Source organism: Bacillus rossius, chromosome 3 (assembly GCF_032445375.1).
Source record: "Bacillus rossius redtenbacheri isolate Brsri chromosome 3, Brsri_v3, whole genome shotgun sequence".
In the NCBI taxonomy this organism is placed as follows: domain Eukaryota; kingdom Metazoa; phylum Arthropoda; class Insecta; order Phasmatodea; family Bacillidae; genus Bacillus; species Bacillus rossius.
The window spans coordinates 64,234,230-64,256,453 of record NC_086332.1 but is presented as its reverse complement, the minus strand read 5'-3'; the positions used below and the strand labels follow the sequence as shown (position 1 = coordinate 64,256,453).

The window sequence follows — 22,224 nt, the reverse complement described above, 5'->3', positions numbered from 1 at the left end:
TAAAAATCCACGAGAACCATTTTCACTTTTCGTAGTAGTACTGCATTCTTTCAGATCGCATTATTTCTTAGCAACATGTGCCATCCGTACATATCAAAGTTTAACATCCTTTTTTTTTAACAATGTTTTTTAATTTAATATGTCATAAATAAATAATACATTACTATCACGGTAAATATACATCTCAGTTGTTACGGTAACTATAGTGCAAATATGGTAGCTATCATGCTTCTGTAGTAATTATGGTATTCTACAAAGAATCTTTAGTTCTTTTTATGGTAATTATCTAATAATAACTATTGGGTTTGTACTGTAGTTATGGTACATCATCCATATTTCTTCGTATGTTGTTGTTCATTTGTCTTTTCTTCATATTTAGATTTACGTGTGCCGCCATTATTTGAGACAGGAAGTTTCAGAAAAAATTTTAACGGACGTTATATCACACATTTAATGGCGTAAATGACGAGACCTTGGGCAATTTAAACGCTTTATACGGAAAAACCTACCATGCGGGACCTCGTAAGCGAGTTTTACTGTATTTTTTCCCCGTAAATAGTAAAAACCGAATCCTTTGACGAATCCTATATCAGACCCGCCGAACCTTCGAATCCCTAGGATTCGGCGGATTCTGCGGATATTGGATTCGGTCGCCCCATCCCTAGTTATAAAGTACCTAGTGAGTCAGTTATAAGTGTAACTCTCTCTCTCTCTCATATATATATGGCGGGAGTGGACTTGGCCTCTCTGGCAGTGGCGCTGGAGAGCGGGCACCCGGGCCTAAAAACGGGCTGTAAACTGCACGGCGAGGTTTCCCCTTTTAGCCTTGCAGTCGGTGAGGAGATTCAGGCAACCCCGAGGTCTCCTCTGCCTGCTCTAAGGTTTCCACACACCGCTAGGAAGGTGATTGTCGTTTGAGGTGTCGGAACTGTTGCCGGTTCTAGTATCCGAGACATGAACCACCAAGTCCGCGGAAAGGGTGTGTGATGCGATTATATAGCCTCTCCACACCAAGTGGCAACCCTCTGCCTCCACGTTGGCACCGCTGTTGGGGGAGGATCGTGGTGACTATGTTGGGAGGGGTTTCCCCAACCTCTGGTCATAGCACCTCCCTAACTAAAGAGGGCGCTGCCGGGTCAAACTCTGCCACAGTGCATCCTCAATTGCATGTATGAGACCAGAAATGGTGAAAGGGCTGAATCTGCGGGCAACAGCAGATGCGATAGAAACCTTTCTGGGGGGTTCGACGGCCGAGCCTCGGTGCATCGGTCCCAAAGGGCCCCATAGTGAATGGATTAGGCCCCATGGTAATGGAGTTCGACTGGGTATGGTGGTTGCGGTGTCGGGTGCCCGGGCCTAAAAACGGGCTGTAAACTGCACGGCGAGGTTTCCCCTTTAGCCTTGTAGTCGGTGGAGGTACTGAGGCAACCCCCAGGTGCTTCCTGCCCGGACGCCGTGATTGCCATTTTCCAGCTGGGGTTGGCGGTGTTCGTCCCAGAAGCGTGATGATCCGGTCAAACTACCAGCGAACAGTCTGCCGACGAGACCAAAAGTTGGTCGTAGTACGGGAAGAATCCATCATGTTTGAATGGTTCCCCGCTGAGGTTTTCTTATGGCCCAGGATTCTTGGTGAGGTAGGACTCGTACTTGGGAGTGGTGCCCCGAGTGCTTTAGGGGCAGGTATCAGGGTTCCCTAGCCCATTGAAGTACTGACGTTGTGAGCGACGAGGACAGCTCCGGTAACCAGCCTGGACAGCTGGCAGAGGTTGGGTAGGCCTCCACCGGACCGCGGGTTCGCTGGGTGATTGAGGAGTCCCAGTGTGAGGCGGGAGACCGGGGTAGGCGCCAGAAGTGATACTCCAAAGGGCAAGGGAGCATCCAACTTGCTGGTTAGCTGAGTGGAGTAGGGGGCAGAGGTGGTGCATAAACTGAGATGGGTAGCCTCAGTCCCTGTGCATAGCCAAAGCTCTAACGCTCTTCCTGGTTGTGTATGCGGCGTGATCCGCATCCACGCCCGTGGGGGCCCCAGGGCGGCAGGGCCTCGCGGCTAAGAGCGCTGGGTTATCAAAGAAAAGGGGGGAAACCCTAATTTGTGACTTCTCATATATATATATATATATATATATATATATATATATAAAAGATAAATATGAACAAGATAATTTGTTCTGTAGTATACAGAAAAGGGAAGAAACATACAGATATTTAAGGAATTTATATTGCACTTAATATTATGCTCTGAGTAGGGGTGTAGATAGGTGGTAAGGGGGAAATGAGTAGGGATTTACACCCCCCCCACCCCCAAATAAAAATTAAAAAAATTCTATCAAAATCCATCTATTTCCACCAACAAAAGGTAAGAATTTGAAAGTAAACAGCAGGCCACGTGGTTCTCCCCCCTCCAATTTTTTCCAACTGAAATCAATTTTTGTGTATACTTCCAGCCATTAGCAGGCTTAATCATTAGTACACATTTACTTAGGAAATACTACGACACTTTGCTGGCAGCTTTTTAATCTATAACTATTGCATAGTAACAGTTCACTGAACTTCAGTGCTTAACATCATAGCACCAATTGTACCTAAACCTAAAGATTCACATAATACTCGAGCCTCCAAACTACAACACGTATTATATTAATACTGTAAACAGTTACACTCCTTGTGAAAAAATAAGTGTAGACAAGATAAAACTTTTATGAAGTGACTCCTCTCAATTAAAAAAAAAAAAGTCCATTCTGATATTCACTGTACATATATTATAACCATAACTTAACAGCTTTGTAAAGTTGGCACCGTAACTTGTTTCAAGACCGTGACTTTGTGAATGAAGAATGACCTAACATAAGAAACCTTGAAAAGCAATGCAATTAAGGTTGGCAACTCAGTTATCAACCAGCAAGTATACCTACTGCTGCTAACCTGTTCTCATACATGACTGCACCTCCAAACACACCTTCCACTTCTTGGCATGCTTGTAGAATCTGCATGGCTTCAAGGAAAACATTGCCAGCACTCTGCAAACCACCACAGATTGGCATCAATACAGATTGCAAAGTTTGGAAAGGTAATACATAATTAAAACTAGACTTCTGCGAAACCTGTTTCTTTTATTTAAATTTAATTTCAAATAAAAAAAACTTTGCTTATTAATTTTGATTATTTTTCAAATACAATCTAACACATTGTCAAACTTTTAATTTCATTTTACAAAAGTCCAAGACAATATTATGCAAAATATCAAGGTTTTTTTATATTTTTAATCTTGCATGAAGCTTTGATTGTTTGTGTTGTACTTTTTTTTTTATAAAAAATTGCTGGCAGACATTAGTGATTTCAAAGTCAAATGTAAGTGATCACAATAATAGAGGATGTTGAAAGATATATGACATGGTTGCTATAAGCTTGAATTTCCAAAATTCCCCTACTTTTCCTGGTTTTCCAGACCTGAATTGAAAAATTTTCAGACACGAACAATCCTGCAGCGCCACTTGACATTACACTTTTTCTGCAGTAAAGAAGGTTGTTGGGCAATTCTAATTTCCAATTTTCATATTAAAACATATGCATTCCAAAATAAAAATTAATAATTACATAATAAAACCTCTTTTCTTGGAAGAAAACACTAGCACAGGATTTCAACTGCACCTATAATAAGTTTGGACTCAGTATAACTCACCTTATTAAAATTAATTATTTGTCATTTTGAAGAAAAGCCTCATTTCTGGGAAAAAAAAAGTTGTAGTTGCATTTTTACTCCCCGACAGAATTTACAATCATTAAAGTTTTTTGCCAGTAAGTAGTTTACCACTATGAATGGTTATATATTACAATTAGTGTGATACATAATAATCAGTTGGGATACGTTGGTTATAGTTAAAATATTTTAAAATAGTGTTGACTACATTAAAAATGTTTTGAATGTATTTGAAGAATTGATTATGAATGACATATTCTAGCTAATCTAACCTAAAATTTGGCGTTACAATGAAAAAAATTAATAGTACTTAAGTAGGAACCACTTAATACAATATTGTGTATAGCCAAATTCGTAATATAATTTAAATTACAAAACTATAATTATTTATTTCATGTTTACCTGAGGTTGCCAGTTTCATAAGTTGAAGTTATCTCATTCTGAAAGCTAGTTTCATGAGTCACTCACTTCACTTTAAGATTTGCTGATTATGGTCATGCCACACACTTCGTAACACATCGGGTTGTTTTTATCAAAATTTTTAGTTTTGAATTTCTAAATGATTCCCAATGCCTTTTTTTTCCCTCCACCGGCATCACATGTGCGGTCTGGTTATTTGTTTTGTATATTTTGTTTAATATTAACACTTAAGCCCAAATTCTTCGTAATTTTATCTATATTAATACGCAGAAGCCGGTAATCTCCAGAATTATTGTAAATAAATTCCGTGTTGAATTATTCATTGTCGACACATGCCCATCAAACTAAATGGCAGCAGTAAAATTAATGCAGCTTGAGATCAAAATACATGTTTGCAAACAATTACTATTGAGTCTCCTGAAACTACTGAGTAAAGGCTATGAATAAATAAGTTTTTTTTCCTTGTTAAACTACGTGTTTAAAGAAAAAAGAGCCGAGAATTCATGAAAAGAAGGAAAATCAACTAAATTTTATGATATTACATGTTTTCGAATTTTTTTAGGTGTCTATAAACGTCAATGAAAGCAGTATTTTCCCGTTTCACTTTTGTTAGCACAAGAAGAAATTCCAGAAATATGTTGTGATTTCCCTGACATTTCCCTGTATATCCCGAACAGTTTGGAATTCCCTGGTTTACAAGTCCTGTAGCAACCATGTATTACTAAAAAATATGGCAATATATTACACGAACAGCAAGGTTTTATGAGGATGTTACAGACAGCTGTGATAGTTAATAGATCTAAAATTCCTTAAGCTATTAGCGTATCTATCAGAAATAATAATGATTAAAATAATCATATAATTAAAATATAGAGTTGAATATCAAATTACTTGAAGAGAATTCGAAATTTAAGATCACATGCAAACCTATAAATAAAACCACACAAGGATATTTATAAAGAGATCATTTTTAGTGCTTATTTATCAACACCTAAATTATCTGTTTTGAAACACAGGCGAAACAAGAAAGACACTTAACAGTTAATTTAATCAATTTTTACTAAAAACAGAACTAGGGTTTCTGGATAGTTCACAATCTCAACTGATTTATGGATTTTCCAGGATTCTGGAAAGGGGAGGGGGGGGGGGGGGGGGAACAACAACATACATATCTGAGGATTATTAATGAAATCCTATAGCTTAACAGTTTCGTGACAAAGTATAAATACAAACAGTTAATTCAAAATTGAAACCACTTGCTAAGATAAATTATAAATTACTTTCTATAGTTTTAAAAACAATTAAAAAATCTTTGTTTTTTAATTGTTAAACCCATTTTTAAGAAAAAATCTTAAAGGGGCAAAATAATTGATAAAATTCAAAGAGCCCGCAGTACCTTGGGCAGCCGAATGCTGGGGATGACGCCCAGCAAGTTGGATGCGTACTGGAGCATGGGGAGGTACGTGTCCAACATCAGCGCCAGTCGGTCCTTCACGGCGGTGCCGGCCGACCGCACCATCGTCTCCAGGTCGCAGTGGTAGAACTGTATGATGTCCAGCAGCGTCACGGCCCTGTGCTCCAGAACCTCATCCGGGATGTTGCGGTCCGTGCCAACCACCTGCCAACAAATGAAAACTTTCATCTCAGCACACAAAACAATGATACTTATCTCTAGGAGAGCTATAAAGAACCATCGCATGCATGCATTAGGGCTTCACATCTCACTGACATCAGTTAGGGCTTAAAGGGGTAGTATCCTAATTTACTTTGCCTCTATTATTTCATGTTTTTTGCACATGATTTTGAACAAATTCATAATATAACAATTTTAATATTTTATAAAAGGTTTTTTCTACTAAAGTTTTTATTTAATGATTTTTATGAGGTTAAAGGTAAATCTGTTTCAGTCCTAGCATGTATTGACTGAAATCATGAAATCATGTGGTATATAGTTTAGGAGTAACCATTTGTATGTAGCCTTTATCTTACAACTTTTTTTAATTTTTCGTATATCATTCATTAAAGCAATAAATATTAGGTTTTCCCAAAACCATAGAAAAATGAGTTTTTCAGGGTTTTGGGAAAATCTATTGTTTCATTTTGTGATTTTTATATATATACTAGCTGCCCGACCCGGCTTCGCACGGCTATACTAATGGAAAAAAAATTAAGCCACATCTCCCATTTACAGTAATAGTAAATAAAAAAAATTCAGTGAAAATTTATTACAATGCTGTATAATGTACCGGAGAGAAAATGAATAGCACCGATGGTTTCCCGACTCGTGCATGCAACGTACAACTGATGTACCCGTACTTCGCTACGGCAGTCTACAGGCAGATCACTCTTGCGCCGCTCATTATACATGCCCCTCCTTGTGGGTACGCCACTGCAGCGCGAAGCCCGTTGCCATGGAGACGCAGAAGGCATGAACAATGCAAAATCCTGTTCTCATGCAGACAAAGTACCCACTGTTGCCTGGTTTTAACCACCCACAGGGTGGCCACTCTTCTGGGATAATAAAATTCCTGGTTTTTTCCAGGTTCTTTCAAGGGTGGTTTTTATCAATATTTGCATACAATTTGCATTTTTGTTACACAAAGCACACACAATATGATGTTTTATTGCCGTTAAACAATATACAACTTAACTATAGGCTTAAAAATTAAATCAATGAACTTGCTTAAAACAAAACCTACCACCAACAAAAAATTTATAATCTCACGTCACAAAAATTACTTGACACCAAACGCACGTGTTTTGCCCCTCTTGCGTGGCTGGCTAATGCTTTTCTTCCCATCCATGCTACCGATATAGATTTTAACATTACAGAAATTGCAAATAGCGTTCGTCCCGCACTTTGGATCTTTCTCCACCCATTCAAACTCTTCCGTACATTTGTCATTGTATGTGGTGACCGAACTCGTTGACATTTTGATAGTCTGCGCCAATTACATGTTAGATTAAAAGATTCAAAACAACGTCCCGCACAACTAAACTTTTAAAAAAAACTCGAGAAAAGTATCCGTGATACCGTGACGCAACAACATGAGTGCAAAGTAAAAACAAATATACATACAAAACTAGTGCTACCAACATGCCGTGCGAGAAATTACTACCATCCTACAACAACATTTTCAGCCAAAATGCTGTTGCTTTTGAATACAGAAACATAATAAGTATGGAAGTCTGAATTGTTAACGGTTTCTTACGTACTACAAAAGTTTTTAAATGCAATATGAACAAATTAACTTTCACAAAATATAGCACACGAGCATACTGTCGTGCTTCGACGGGTGGTGAACGTGCTCATTTAACAGCCGTATGTTATTGTGATCGTTACTTCATAAAAAAAATTCCCGGTTCTAATAAAAATTCCTGGTTGATTCCAGGTATTCCTGGTTTTTTTTAAGAAATCCTGGCTATTTCCCGTATTTCCCGATTTCCCGGTTGGCTGGCCACCCTGACCCATGGGATCTAATTTTCGGAAAATGTCATCCTGCTTAACATAAGGTACATTACTGTGAAGTTTCAAGTCTGTAAAATAAATATACTTGGAAAAAAAAGCAATTTTTGATATTTAAAGTACCAGCAAAATTTCAACGGTGATGAGGACTGCACTAACAATGAAATAGTCGTTGCCATAGAGACGAATGAAGCATCAACAAAGCAACAGCCGTTGCCATGGTGATTTCCTACCAAAAACTGGAAATTTTGATATATTACGCCTCCGAAACTCCCCTTGGGATCGGATTTCCGCAGAATCCGTTCTTAGTGAACGTCTACATCACAAAATGAGTAACTATGCTAAATTTCAAGTCAATCGGGTGTATAGTTTTAGAGATCTCGTGATGAGTGAGTCAGTGAGTGGTATTATATCCCCTTGGGGCTAGAATTTTTCAAAATCCTTTCTTAGCGGATGCCTACGTCATAACATCTACCTGCATGCCAAATTTCATCCCGATCCGTCCAGTGGTTTGGGCTGTGCGTTGATAGATCACTATGTCAGTCAGTCAGTCACCTTTGAGTTATATATATATATATATATATATATATACACAAGTTTTAAGATGAAAGCTACATACAAATGACTAATCCAAAACTTATACCAGATGTTTCATGCTTTTAGTACAAGCTAGAACTGACATAGAATTTTTCCTATTCAGTTCCGAAAAACTATAAAATACGACTTGTTTAGTAGAAAAAGTCTGTTATAAACCAAAAATATTGTTATTTATTATGTTTTTTTTTTAAATCATGTGCAAAAACATGAAATGAATAGAAGAAAAATTCTTAATCTTGTCGACAGCAAGGTCATTACAGACTAGCCGAGAGCGGAGCACTGGCAGAATTACTGGTCGGGGGAGAGCACTCACGAGGAAGTAGCGGCCGCAGCGGGACAGCAGGAACTTTCCGCTGTCGAGGGCCAGCAGGCGCGGGCAGGAGAAGGTGGACACGAAGAACTGGGCCGTGCCCATGAGCTGGCCGCAGAGCGCCAGGCGGTGCTGGTCGTTGACCCACGCCGGGTGGAAGTAGAGCAGCGCGTCCTGGGGGTCGTCCTCTTCCTCCGTGCAGCGCAGCGTGTCGTACACGAACACGATCCACAGCTCCCTGCGGCACGCCGACCACCCGCCCCCCGTGCAACTCACAGCCTCGCAGACAACCCTCATGTTTCACATATCGCCGCCCGAGTGTCGGAGAGTTCTATGTCCACTTTTTAGGTTTTTTATGCTATGGACACGAAATTAATAAGAGTATTCATTTGTCCTATATCCACACACGTCTACGCACGTAAAAATGTTTGTTCTTAATTTAAGACCAATATTATTTTGTTCTATGTCATGATATTCATAGTTATTTGAACTTTCAAATGCTTATATCTCAGTTACGACTTCAACGGACATAGAACACTCCAATTCTCAGGCGACGATATATTGAAGTCAGATATAGATAATTAAAATCCTTGCACTGCACAGGTCAAATTATAAATAAACATATGCAAAAGAAAGAATTATTTTTGTCTTAAGGTAAGGTGTTTCGAAGTTAAGGCTTGTTCTTTTAACCAAACAAAATAATATTTGGCACTGTATTTCTTAAAGAAAGTAAGTTCTACGACGTACATCTACAAAGTAAACAGTAGTAGGCAGTATTTACAAATACACAAACATTATTTAAAAACAGATGAAAAAAAAAACATGCGTCAAACAGGCCAATAGATTATTTGAACATTTTTTTAAAATAATGGCATTACTCATTTTAGTTCTATAATGATAATGGAGAAACTCTAATTATTGTAGTTTACATAATTATTATTTTTTAGTCAGTTTTCAAATGGAAAAATGGGTAATAAGATAAATTTCTTACCTGTTTGTGTATTTGGAAATACTGCCTACTACTGTTTACTTTGTAGATGTTGTAAGTGATACCAATTTCACGAACAATTTTTTTTTTTTGTGATTCATAGTTTATTAATATAGAATAATCAAATTTACAATTTACTGGTTATATTCATGTACAAATTAGAACCCAAACTATTGCTACAGTGAAACTGAAATTATTAAAAATCAAATTTGCTCATACATGTCCTAACTTTAAAGATATTGATTGATATATTTGATAGTGTGATGCCTATACATAAATTTCAAAATTCAAAAATTTTCATTATGTTTTTACATACTTTGAAACAAATATAATCTGCCTAAAGTCAAAATTTTGTCTTGTAATGGTCAATGACACAATATTTTAGACTAGGTACAACCTTTCAGTTTTGTATGCAGATCAGTTTTTTTCTTCTTATATGTACCACACCAAGACATTAGAATTGAGTCTATTATAGCAAAATATACAAAACTATGCAATCTTGAATATTATTGTTTGGACGGAATAGTATGATTTATAATTGAAAGAAAGAACTTAGTCGCTTATGCCACTCGTCGTAGAACTTAATTTCTTTAAAACTAAATAAATGCTCTAACTACTAAAGTTGACTTACATCATTTTCTATATAATTAAAATTCTTCTATTTCCTTACTATCACCAATCAAAAGTAAACTGTAATATTTGTTAAGCCTAGGTGCAATATAAATGTTGATAAGTAAACACTAAGCTCAAATCAAACTACTATTGGACTTTCAACTCAAAGAGACTATTAAAACCAATAGAAAATCGTAGTTTGACTTTATATTCTCCAAAAAAGGGTAAATATGTAGTTGAGCTGTATTTGCGAAAAAAAATGTTAAAAATCCGAAAATACCTTTATTAGACACTCTTCAACTTCCTCTTTTCATTAAAAGTGGCGGAGGTAAGAAATTCCAAATACTTTAGGAGATATCGAATTTTTAAATTTCATCATATGTAGTTGAGCGGTATTTGCGAAAAAAAATGTTAAAAGTCTGAAAATACCTTTATTAGATGCTCTTCAACTTCCTCTTTTCATTAAAAGCGGCAGAGATAAGAAATTCCAAATATGTACTTTAAAATATATCGCCGTTCTTATTTTGCATACAAGACCTGTGTTTATCATTCGACCGTCGCCATTTTTTTATTTTGCCGTGTGTTTGTGAACGCCTAATTAATGAAAATGGTCGATTAGGTCAGGTCAGTTACATTATAAATACTTTGAAACTAAGCGTACATTAGAAATAATATGAAATTATTTCAATGGTTCTTTAGTTTTAAAGTATTTATAATGTAACTGACCTGACCTAACAAACCGGGACAAAGGATGAACAGAAACAACTCACGTAAAATTTTTTTGTTACTTATTACTTGCGCAACAATAAATAATAAGACTTTAAAATTAGAAACGTTAAAAACTCGCCTAAGTTGGAGAAGGTAATTAAACACTGTTTTAAACAATAAATGAAGTAAATAATCACGTATTGGTTAATTTTAATTCTGGCCTATCACGAACAATCACGTGACGACATTATCCAATAAAAAAATAGATGCTGGTAAACAAGAAACAATGGTGAAAGCCACATGAACGCACTGCTATAATTGTGATAAAATTTAAAAATTCGATATCTCCTAAAGTATTTGGAATTTATTACCTCCGCCACTTTTATTGAAAAGAGGAAGTTAAAGAGAATAGAATAAAAGTATTTTCGGATTTTTAACATTTTTTTTTCGCAAATACCGCCCAACTACATATTTACCTGTGTAACTATTTATATTTCATTAAGCTGTCAGTTTAAATTTTACTGTTATGAATTCTTTACTTTGTTTCCTGTGAAAATTAAAGTTAAGTACCTGAATTCTTAATATAAGTATTATACATTTTTACTTTTTAATATTGCAACAGAGTAAGGCTCAGCTACAATAGGATGAACCTTGTTTGTGTTGCTACATGCTGCTCCCAAACCTGAACTTTGATTGGCTCACATCAGACAATATAACACTTCGACCTGTTGGGCTGCTACGTACTATGACGCTACGGTTGGGATAGTCCACTTTTTATCTTGTGGCCGGCAGATTGTGAGCAGCAGGCCAGCAAGGATCACGCAAACTTTTGTTTTGTGCAAAAATCAGATTTGAACTAGTTGTATGTAGCAGCAATCAAAGATGCAGTTCCTTGTAATTGAGGTTAACACTGCAGAGCAAAACATACTTAAATTGAAATATATTTTTCATAATTACACTAGATAACTACTGCAAAAGAATATAAGTTGGAAAATTGGTTTAATTTCTCCCTACTACTTGTAATTTATTAGGTTAATATGTTAAAAATGTTTAAGTATTGGAATCGTAATGCTAATGTCTAAAATCTTCATTAGTCATTAAGATAACAGTGTAAAAATCTGTTATCTTGTAGTTTTTATAATCATAATTTATAATTATAATCATTCTAATTGACAATGTTCATACATGGAAGTCCATGTAACAGAATACAGGGTTTTATCGCATTCTCGAGTCAGTAGCAATTTATTTTCAATCTCTATCTCATATACATATTAGACTCGCAGGTAAATATAACGTAATTCCACATTGACGCCCAACTGTTTTGTGATGCATAAGATATTTTTTTTTAACTACTATGTGGGATAATTAATTTATAGCAGTAACCCTTTATTATATTATAATTTACAGGACCTATAAATTTTTTTTGTTAGATTTAACTTTTATAATTTTATTTAAAAACAACTGACTGGGAGTAGGAGCAACCAAAAAAGATCACTCTGTTTGGAAGGTTGGATTGGAATTCTAACTTCTGGTGAACAATATGTTTTGTTCATTTGATAGAGACATAAAATAGTTCTACATATGGTTTGTGCATGAATTTTAAAGAAAGAACAAACATTAGTTTTGTGAAGGACTGTTAAAGAACCGTCGTCATGGGTAGAAAAAAAATTTTCAGTGAATTATTCGTTGATACTGAGTATGGAGTTGGTCAAGGAATAGCCTACACCAACATAATTTTAAGAAACATGTGGATAATCAAGTCAAGAGCCACATTGTCAAACTACGCTTGAACTAAAAGATTCTGGAAAATGACAACGACCCATCCGAGTACTGTTAGTTTTCGACGGTTTCTTCGAGAGGAATCTCGATGTCTGTGGCGAGCCACAGCTTTGAATCATCTTGAGCTTTGTGAGCACACGTCACCAAACATTTACCGCTACTGCAATTCACATGGTCAACTGCTTCTCTCCACAAGTCAAGGTTGTAACTATTTCCGACAGTTGGTCATTCCACAAAATTCACATTGTATTGTGGCAAAATAAGGTATGGTTCATGGTATGTAAAACTTGTTATTTTGTTTCAGGGTAAATGTTGTGTTATATGATATTAGGTAACTAGCATTCTCTTTCAAAAAGTTAAGTAAGTGTAACTTTGATTATTGCTGCTTGATTTTAAATCTTTATGTTAATTACTAATAGATGTTGGCAACCATGTTTGAATGTTAACTCCTTTACTGTTTCTCACTATATCCCTGAGTATTAACTTTTCTTGTTTGTACTGACTGACTAGTTGTGCAAAGGTAATTTGCAATATTTGAACAATTTCACACAAAACTGATTAAAGTTTTTTTTTCTTTAGTTAACTTGAAAAAATTAACCCAAATTATTTAATTATTTAATCCGAATTCAAATACTAGTTTTGTCAGTGAAACTGATGTCAAGTGTATGTGATTGACAAATTGTTTAATTTGTGGTTGAGTTTTTTGTAACTAAGTTTTGTTTGGATGAACTGGGAATAGCAAATGCTGATATCTAGTTGTTACTTTTTTGGGTAAATATGTAGTTGGGCGGTATTTGCGAAAAAAAATGTTAAAAATCCGAAAATACTTTTATTCTATTCTCTTAAACTTCCTCTTTTCAATAAAAGCAGCGGAGGTAATAAATTCCAAATAGTTTAGGAGATATCAAATTTTTAAATTTCATCATATGTAGTTGAGCGGTATTTGCGAAAAAAAATGTTAAAAATCCGAAAAGACCTTTATTAGATGCTCTTCAACTTCCTCTTTTCATTAAAAGCGGCGGAGATAAGAAATTCCAAATACTTTAAAAATTCGATATCTCCTAAAGTATTTGGAATTTCTTATCTCCGCCGCTTTTAATGAAAAGAGGAAGTTGAAGAGCATCTAATAAAGGTATTTTCGGACTTTTAACATTTTTTCCGCAAATACCGCTCAACTACATATGATGAAATTTAAAAATTCGATATCTCCTAAAGTATTTGGAATTTCTTACCTCCGCCGCTTTTAATGAAAAGAGGAAGTTGAAGAGCGTCTAATAAAGGTATTTTCGGATTTTTAACATTTTTTTTCGCAAATACCGCTCAACTACATATTTACCGTTACACAATATAAACTAACAGCTTAATGAAATATAAACAGGCACCACTGCAAGATTAAACTACATTAGTGTTTTTGATGGTCTTACTTAGCCATTATATGTTCTCGCCAGTGAAGATGTTATGAGAAAGGATTCACTTTTTCTGCAGTTGTTTAGGCAAGCGCTACCTTCTCATGTTTGATACCTGATTACAGCACCAATCCAAAGTAACCTGAAAACCAAATTTTAAACTTTACATAGTATACTTGACAAACATATAGGTAACAATATTTACAATAATAATTACCAGTATTAACAAACTGCAATTGACCTTATAAAAGACTGTTTCAAGCAAGAACAAGCACTTACATATTCAGTCACATATTCAGTTGCTAACTAGAACCTGAACTTCAACTAAACATTCACATTCAAGTTCATTCAGTTGTAATTCTACTCTCATTCTACTCCATTGATAGCCGTTCATAAGTTAGAACATACCCTGAGGCGGGAAAAGCCACATTCTTCAGCTGCCTGAACTCAATTTTTGTCAACAAGTTATGTAACCTACTGTAGTATGAAACATAGTGAAGTCAATAAAAATGTCACGCGTTAGTTTCAACCAACAGAAAGATCACGTGTTAAAAAATACCAGAGAACTGTCAAAGAACATCTTAAACGATCATGTGGTATTAAGGGAAGAAAAAAATTTTTTAAACTCGTGACAATCAAAAGAGAGTGCAGGTGTTATTACAAGCGTGTTTTACTCGAATACCTATTAATGACCACATCAAAAAGTATATATACTGGTGTTGTAGACTTACCACATTATGTTGGCTTGATATACTTATGTTTTAAAGAGAATTATGTGAAAACAGCTCTGTACGACATACGCCTTGCTCCATTTTAATCCCCACTAGCGTTTCTACTTTCCACAAAAATCAAATCGACGTGCAGCGATTGGCGCTACCTGAATTTTAAAGAGACAGCTGCACCAAAACAAAGCCCTGTCGAAAAGATGTTCGATCAACTGTTCGCGCATGTGCTCCTTGGTTAACCCGATAACCTTTGCGTGATTTGTGCCGATGACTGTTTCCGTATGAATTGCGTCTTTTAATAAATGTAATTCGTGATTGTATAGCTTCTGTACTGAAGACTCGAAGTCATTTCTCTTCTTTAAGGTATTATAAGTACTCTTAGCCACCGAGTTATTTTTTGTGCATTTCCAAATTTGTCCTTGCAGCTGAGGACGGTATTTTCATTTCGTTTAATTTCATTATCATTCTACTACCAGCCAGCGGAACGTACAGATACATTATGGGCCTTGTCAGTAATACATAATTACATTTACACAATATGCATCCAGTATATGTTTTTATGTCATGTAACATGTCATTTGATATACATTATATTGGCAGGACATTGAAGGGGACAGGAGGGAAGGTAAAAACAAAAGCTATTCCACATTGTTAAGGCTGATGACTGATAAAGAGAGCTGGGGAAGGTGGTGCATTGCTGGGCAGTGAGATGGGTCTTGGGTTTGTTGGCACTTTGGGAAGGGAAAGAGGGGGAGACACAACCATCAGTGATGATCAAGGTGCTGGGGTGGGAAACACTTTAGGGGTGGAAGTGGGTAGAAAGACTGGTTAGGGGAAGTTGGGAGATATGTTGTGCAGAGGTGGGTATGTACAGGGGGAGGAATGACCATGAGTGGAAGTTACAAAGGTAGTGGGAGGCAAATAGAAAGAGGTAAACACTCATTCCTGGTGAGGATATGGAAGTGGTGGAATGGGCTTGAGAGGAAGTTATGGAAGTGAGAGGTGTGAAGGTTTTAGGGAGAAAGCTAAAAGGAATGGGAGAATGAGTGGCTAATTGCAGGTGTAAATATTCAATCTAATTTAATGATTTCCAAATAACAATGGAAATATACAGTGTTGTCAATAATAACCCTAATATGTTAAGCCCTAATTTATTTATTCATCCTTCCAACTATCAATTTACTTTCAAAAACTGTTTTCTTTGTCTTGCTGACATTACACATTCTATTCACCTCTGACCAGCACTCCAACATATTGAAGTTCATGTTAAGTTGCTTCCTTTCCCCCAGTTTTTTTTTTTTCGAATGTAATGGTTTTAAATAGTGTATAAAACTACTACTGCATTCGTTCTTTCATTTAGCCAAACCAAATACAAAAAGAAATGGCTATTTTTATTGAATTTATTACAATACCTACCACTTGTTTTTGGGCAAAGTAAATTTATAGACCTAAAATCATTTCGGGACTGCATTATTTCCTCAAGAGACAGTGCTTTTAAAAATGGCAGTAAAATCTAAAACATGCATTGGAGATTTTGTTGTAGACAAAAATGTGTATAATATTCATTACCAAATCCACATAAACAGTGACTTGAAATGGGAAACTGCAATATTCATTAGATAACTGGGATTACTATTGTGCAAGTCCACTAGTTTAAACATTTTTAGGTTAACTTATGATAGTCATTCCTGTCGAAAACTTTAGAACTTCATCTTTAAAAAAAAGCATGTTTTCTTCTTCTGCTGTACATATGTTCCAGCCTACAAAATATTATGATATACTGTTTCATTTTTTATATATATATATATATATTTTTATTTATTTACCTATTATTATTGCTGTTTCAATATATTTCATAGCCTTCTTGATTTAAAAAAAATTCTAGAATTTAAGTTTTTGGATAGGCCAACCAATTTTTTTTAGGTTGTAATGTAATTCTGGAAGTAAAATCTAAAGATTGGGTGATTCAAATGTTTTGATGAAGGATTATGAACCAGTATTAGCCATTTAGCATGTTACTGTGTTTCATAAATCTAAAGTAAATTTTTGAATTTGGGAATTATATTTTGTTATTTCCTGCTGCATAATTGAAATGTGTGTGTGGTATTAGGTGACTAGGATTTTTTTTTTTAGTTGCCTTGTTAGTAATTCTAGTATGTACCTATTTGAAATGCAAGTGTTGTCTACTGCTGACGTGTTGCTGTGTTGGGGTTGCAGACGCATCATTGACGATATGAACAGTATCGACAAGAGCTGCAACGAGCTCAAGCAGCAGTATGACAGTTGCTTCTTTGCCTGGTTTAAGGATGGCTTTCTTAAGGGACGCACGAGTGATGCTCAGTGCGCCAGCTATTTCAAACAGTACTCCCAGTGCATCGAGGTAGGGCTCTCACCTTCTCTTACTTCCTCCCTGTTTGTGTTGGCTTTCGCAGGTATGGAGGCGTGCCGGGAGGCGAAGACCAAGTACGATGCGTGCTTTAACGCGTGGTTCAGCGAGCACTTCCTAAAGGGGAATGTGGACAACAGCATGTGCGAACCCTTACTGAAAGTGTACAAACACTGCGTCGAGGTATGGTATGGCATTCACAGCTTAAGGCTGTGCCAACTCACTGCGGATCATCAGTACAAATAAACAACACTTGTCAAAATTCTATATACTGCTTTCATCAAAGTAATGATGCTTTAGTTTGAATAAGACAACCACACCAAACATATTTTAAATGCTTATACTCTTTTTAATATTATGACAAATGTTAATTAAAGAGGATAGTTCACAAATATGTTTAAAAACCACAAAAGTAATAAAAAATGGGTGTGTTTACGTACTTATGTACGTGCATTAGCAGTTATACTTACTTGGCATAGTAAAAAACTTTAATTTTGCATGCAAATAATTAATAGAAATAAAATAATAAAATAACTCAAGTGATATTATAAATATGGTAGGTAAAGTACAAAATCCAATTAAATTAAAAAATTAAATAAATACCCAGTATTTGTTATTAATATAAACACATGTATAAAATTAATTATTTAATTTAGTGAATAAATGAAGATGAATTTTAATTACTTAATAATTCCAATAAATTATACATATAGAAACATATCCTCATTTATATAAATACACTTGAAAATGTTTATAAACATAATTACTATCACTAATATTCACAATAAATAAAGGTTTTTAATTGTATGGACCAGTATTCAATATCAATCACTAAAGTTTATGATTTAAAAGCACATATATAATTTTTTTTGTATGTAGTCTTTTTCATCCTGTGAAAATCTTGTTGCATTATATGTGCATATTGTAAAAATTCACTCTCAACAATGTTTCATAATGTGCCTAAAAAAGTGTAACTTCAAAAATGTTTACATTTTCAAATGCATGGTGGCCATTATCATAGCCTATTTTGTTTCTTATTGTGAACCATATATTTTTTAATAAAATATAGTTATCCAGTCATCACTCATTCTTAGTCAGTAATGCTGTATCTTCCAGCATACAATATTTATTCAACTTAAAAAGCCATGAAAATCTGGAAATAAATAATTGCTACATAAAAGTAAAATAGGTACTGATTAAGTATTATAAGTACATTATTTCAACTGAACATTGTGTGCAGAAAAAAAAAGGTTTGAGTTCTGGTTCCAAGCTTACGTCACAATCTAGAGTAGTTATTAGCTCATAGAACCTTGTCTTAACAGGCCAAAAGTTAAATTTTGGAATTATGGTTAAGGTATGACTCTACCTAATTTGTCTTACAGCTTCTTGTGTATTGATCCTTTGTGTTTCAAAACTTTAAGGCATCCTATTTGGACATTCAGTTAGTTTCCAGAGCTTCTAGATCTCCAAGTGATATAGGTGTACTATTAACGTTTGAGAAAAACTGTGCGCTCTGAATGGTCATACTGATTATATATTTCATTTCAAAATTTATTTTTTGAAGGGTTTAAATTACTTGAATAAGATATTTTTATCAATATTTAGTAATAAAAAATGTGACACTGAATTTTGAAACACTGTAGATATAATTATCACTACTAGAAGTCTAATAGTTGCACACATTACTGCGAAAATATGTCATGCTAGAGGGCTGTATTGCAGATAAAGGAGCTATCAATCTGGGTGCTCATGTCCCTAACAGTTTCTTGCTTCTTTCATAAATAACTCCAGGCCGGTAGGCCCCTCAAGGCATCCGCCTACCTGGGCACACATACAGGATGCAGAGTTCAGAAGAAACCATGCGATTTCAAAAACTGCTCAAGATATCTGAGTGGTGTCTGTTTACAATAAGCATTTGAGAATGCGCTGAGGGTGGATGGGTAGTTAGTTCTGTTTTCATATTTTGTTTTTAAACTGTATTTTTAGGAGAGTAATGTTATGGTTACTGCTCAAAATTCATAGTTGTCCTATGCACGATGAGAAGACTATGCATTAGTTTAAAGCCTTGTGCTTAGAGGAAAATAATTGTTGTAATCTTATAACTTGTGGTAAAATAAATCTCTATAAGCATTAAGTTTGCCAATAACACTTTTAAAAGTACAAAATCATTAAACATGTTGATAATTAGTTCAAGACTTAAAAAATAATTTTTAAAATATAAAACAATGAATTCTTTTTCCATATTTTTACCCAAAACTCATTCGGCTTAAGACGGATTTTTGGATTAACGGTAGGGCCTACTCTACAGTATTTCAACATTGACACTGTAGCAAAATATTAAACCACTAGCCAGTGAAGAAAGGGTGAAACAGTGCAATGTCACCATGGGTGTTGCAGAAGGCTATGAAGGAGCAGCGTATCGACCTGAAGGAGATAGAGCGAGACGTACTGGGGACGGAGAACGAGAACAAGGTGCCGCCCAAGGCCAGTTGACAGATCTTGCCCAGGCCGTACAGGGGGCTCTGCGGTTGGCTGTTCCCCTGCTCGCTGGCGAGGCAGGTGGTGACAACCTCCGACCATGCTCCCATCTCTGACGTCTAACATCGCTGTGTGCAGTGCTGCAGTTTCAGGGACAGACATGACAGAACACTAGTTGTATTTTGTTTTATGTTGCATTGCACCGTGGACGCAATGTTGGCAAAATTCCTCTGCTCATGTTATGGTAGTCTCGCAGTATAGGATGTCCATAAAAGAATGTCACAGTTTCAATAGTATATTATGATTTAATTTAGACTATTTACAACAAATCATACATCAAATTGAAGATAAACTAACAAAAGTTTTATTTTTCTTTTACAAATGTTTGATGTGTGCATCTTTAGTTATACAGCACACATCCAACCTAAAGTCCAATTCTTCCCACACTTTGGTTAAAACGTCGGAGGTAATGGAAGTAACAGCCTCTTCAATTCTGTCTCTTAACTCTGGCAAATCATTAGGTGGCAGCGGAACATAGACACAATCTTTTATAAAGCCCCAAAGGAAAAAAAAATTGCATGGTGTTATGTCAGGTGAACGTGGAGGCCAGCGAAAAAAGAGCTCTGTCGTCTCGACCATTACGACCAATCCAACAGTCACAACGTTCAATCACTCTCGTATAAAGAGATTCAAATGGGGAGGGGCTCCATCCTTTTGCCAAATAAAGATTACAGGTTCACCTCTCTACTAATTGTGGAGAAAGCCATTCTTTCAGGCTGCAAGTAAGAAAACAACAAAACAATACTCCTGCATGTGCTTATCTAAATTGTTTGAGTTACTCTTTAATTATAACCTTGGGCAAACTCTCTACTACGCTGACAGTTGATACTTTAAAATTTTATAACCAAGACATTCTTTTATGGACATACTATATTTTTCAGGTGGTAGGTTAAGCACACGAACTAGTAGAGGACAAAGGGGTAAAAGAAAACTGGGTTCATGAAGTTCCAGATTTTAGCTATAGGGACCAAAAACAAAATTACTATTTATTGATGAGTGTGTACATGAGTAGTTTAGTTTTGCCAACTACTTGGGTGTATACAAGAAAATCAACAGGTCCATTATATGACCTAAAAACTTTAAACATGTGCTGTATGCTTCATTAATCAAATTACTTGTTATTGGTAAAAAAAAAAAAGTTATATTAATTAAAATTTATATTAAAAAATATATTTACATAATTGCTTGGAGTTGTGACTAAGACTTAAATATTTTTGTTCATACAAGACTCATCCAAAATGATTTAAAAGCAAGCTTGAATTTAAATTAACATCGGTTGTAGATAAAATATTCATGTGTGTTTTTGTTTTTAATTTGTAACTAGGTAAAGCTTCACACCTAGAAGTCCTGTAAAATATGTTACTATTTGCTGCATAAAAACTGATCTTAAATGGATTTAAAGATCTGAGAGAATTCACCAAACTATGCTTTGAATGGTTTGATAACTGTGGAATATTCACAGAAATTACATAAGTACATATAGGTACAGTAAGTCCTCGGTTTACGTCGGGGTTATGTTCCTGAAAACCGCGACGTAAATAACAACGACGCAAAATGTGCCATGTTTCATGCCACCGGCCGACGACGGCCCAAGGTCGGCCGGAAGCGCTGGCATACAGACGTGACAACGGGCAATTTTATCAGCAAATTACAACCGACAGCGTGGGAAACAAGTCCAACTAGTACTTCTCAGCTTTACAGAATGGTTATTTAACCAGCTGCTTTATTACCTTTATTGATTGAAATATAAAAACAGATATATAGTCGTTTGGAAGACATCTTATGAAGAAAAAATCATAAATTGCAGTGAGCTGATACTGTAGGCCTACTACAAACGCATTTAATCACGATAAAGTTAACAACGGCACGTTTAAAACTCCGGCCAACTCAATGATATCATAGCGACTGAAGTGTAGAGCTGTAGCAAACCGTATGTATTCGTTACTGAGTAACGGGTGCGGCATCTAGTAACGAGTAACGAAACGTTACACACGAATGCATTTCGTTACTCGCATTTTTCGTATGTTTTACGCATGCGCGCGCTTATTCGTTACAAAGAACGATTATTGTTTATTAAGAAAAGTATAATTTGGAAATTTGTCGTCCAAGTTTTTTACTGTTTATTAAAGGTATTGTGTGTGTAGACAAAGTTTGAGATTGGAACAGAAACAACATAAGAAAGTATTTTTTACAAATTATAAATATGTATGTTTTTGTTTTTTATTATCTTCTTATCTTAAAAGAGATATTATAATAAAGCTGCTCTAATGAGATTTTATTGTTTCTTGGTTAACAAAAGCTGTTAATTATCAAATACTTTTAATTGTTTATATTCGATTTATTATTATTTACGCGACGTCATACTGTACGCGTACGAAATACGACTCGATTCGTTGCTGTTACATAACATAGCATGTTATGCTGTATCAGAAGTAACGAGTAACAATACAATAGTAACGAGTACTAATTGTTATAGTAACGAATACATACGGGTACACTTTTTTTAGTTACTTTTACATCTCTACTGAAGTGCCAAGGAGTTGGACGAAAAGGGTTAGGAGAAAATGCTGTGTCGTTGCGGGAAGTAGATAA

General features: G+C 35.5%; 1 protein-coding gene across 4 annotated transcripts in view; it reads right to left on the bottom strand.

The window, feature by feature from the left end:
* Positions 1 to 15,155, bottom strand: part of LOC134530805 (uncharacterized) — a 57,387-nt gene extending 42,232 nt beyond the window's left edge. For 2 of the 4 annotated variants that reach the window (XM_063366019.1, XM_063366022.1), the window contains exons 1-5: positions 14,715 to 15,155; positions 14,002 to 14,125; positions 8,494 to 8,728; positions 5,514 to 5,735; positions 2,923 to 3,017 (exon numbers count right to left, since the gene is read on the bottom strand). In XM_063366019.1, coding sequence (XP_063222089.1) covers positions 2,923 to 3,017; positions 5,514 to 5,735; positions 8,494 to 8,728; positions 14,002 to 14,009 — 560 coding nt within the window. In that variant the 5' untranslated portion in view covers positions 14,010 to 14,125; positions 14,715 to 15,155. The other 2 variants (XM_063366020.1, XM_063366021.1) reach the window with 2 other exon arrangements.
* Between the last annotated feature and the right edge of the window lie 7,069 nt (positions 15,156 to 22,224).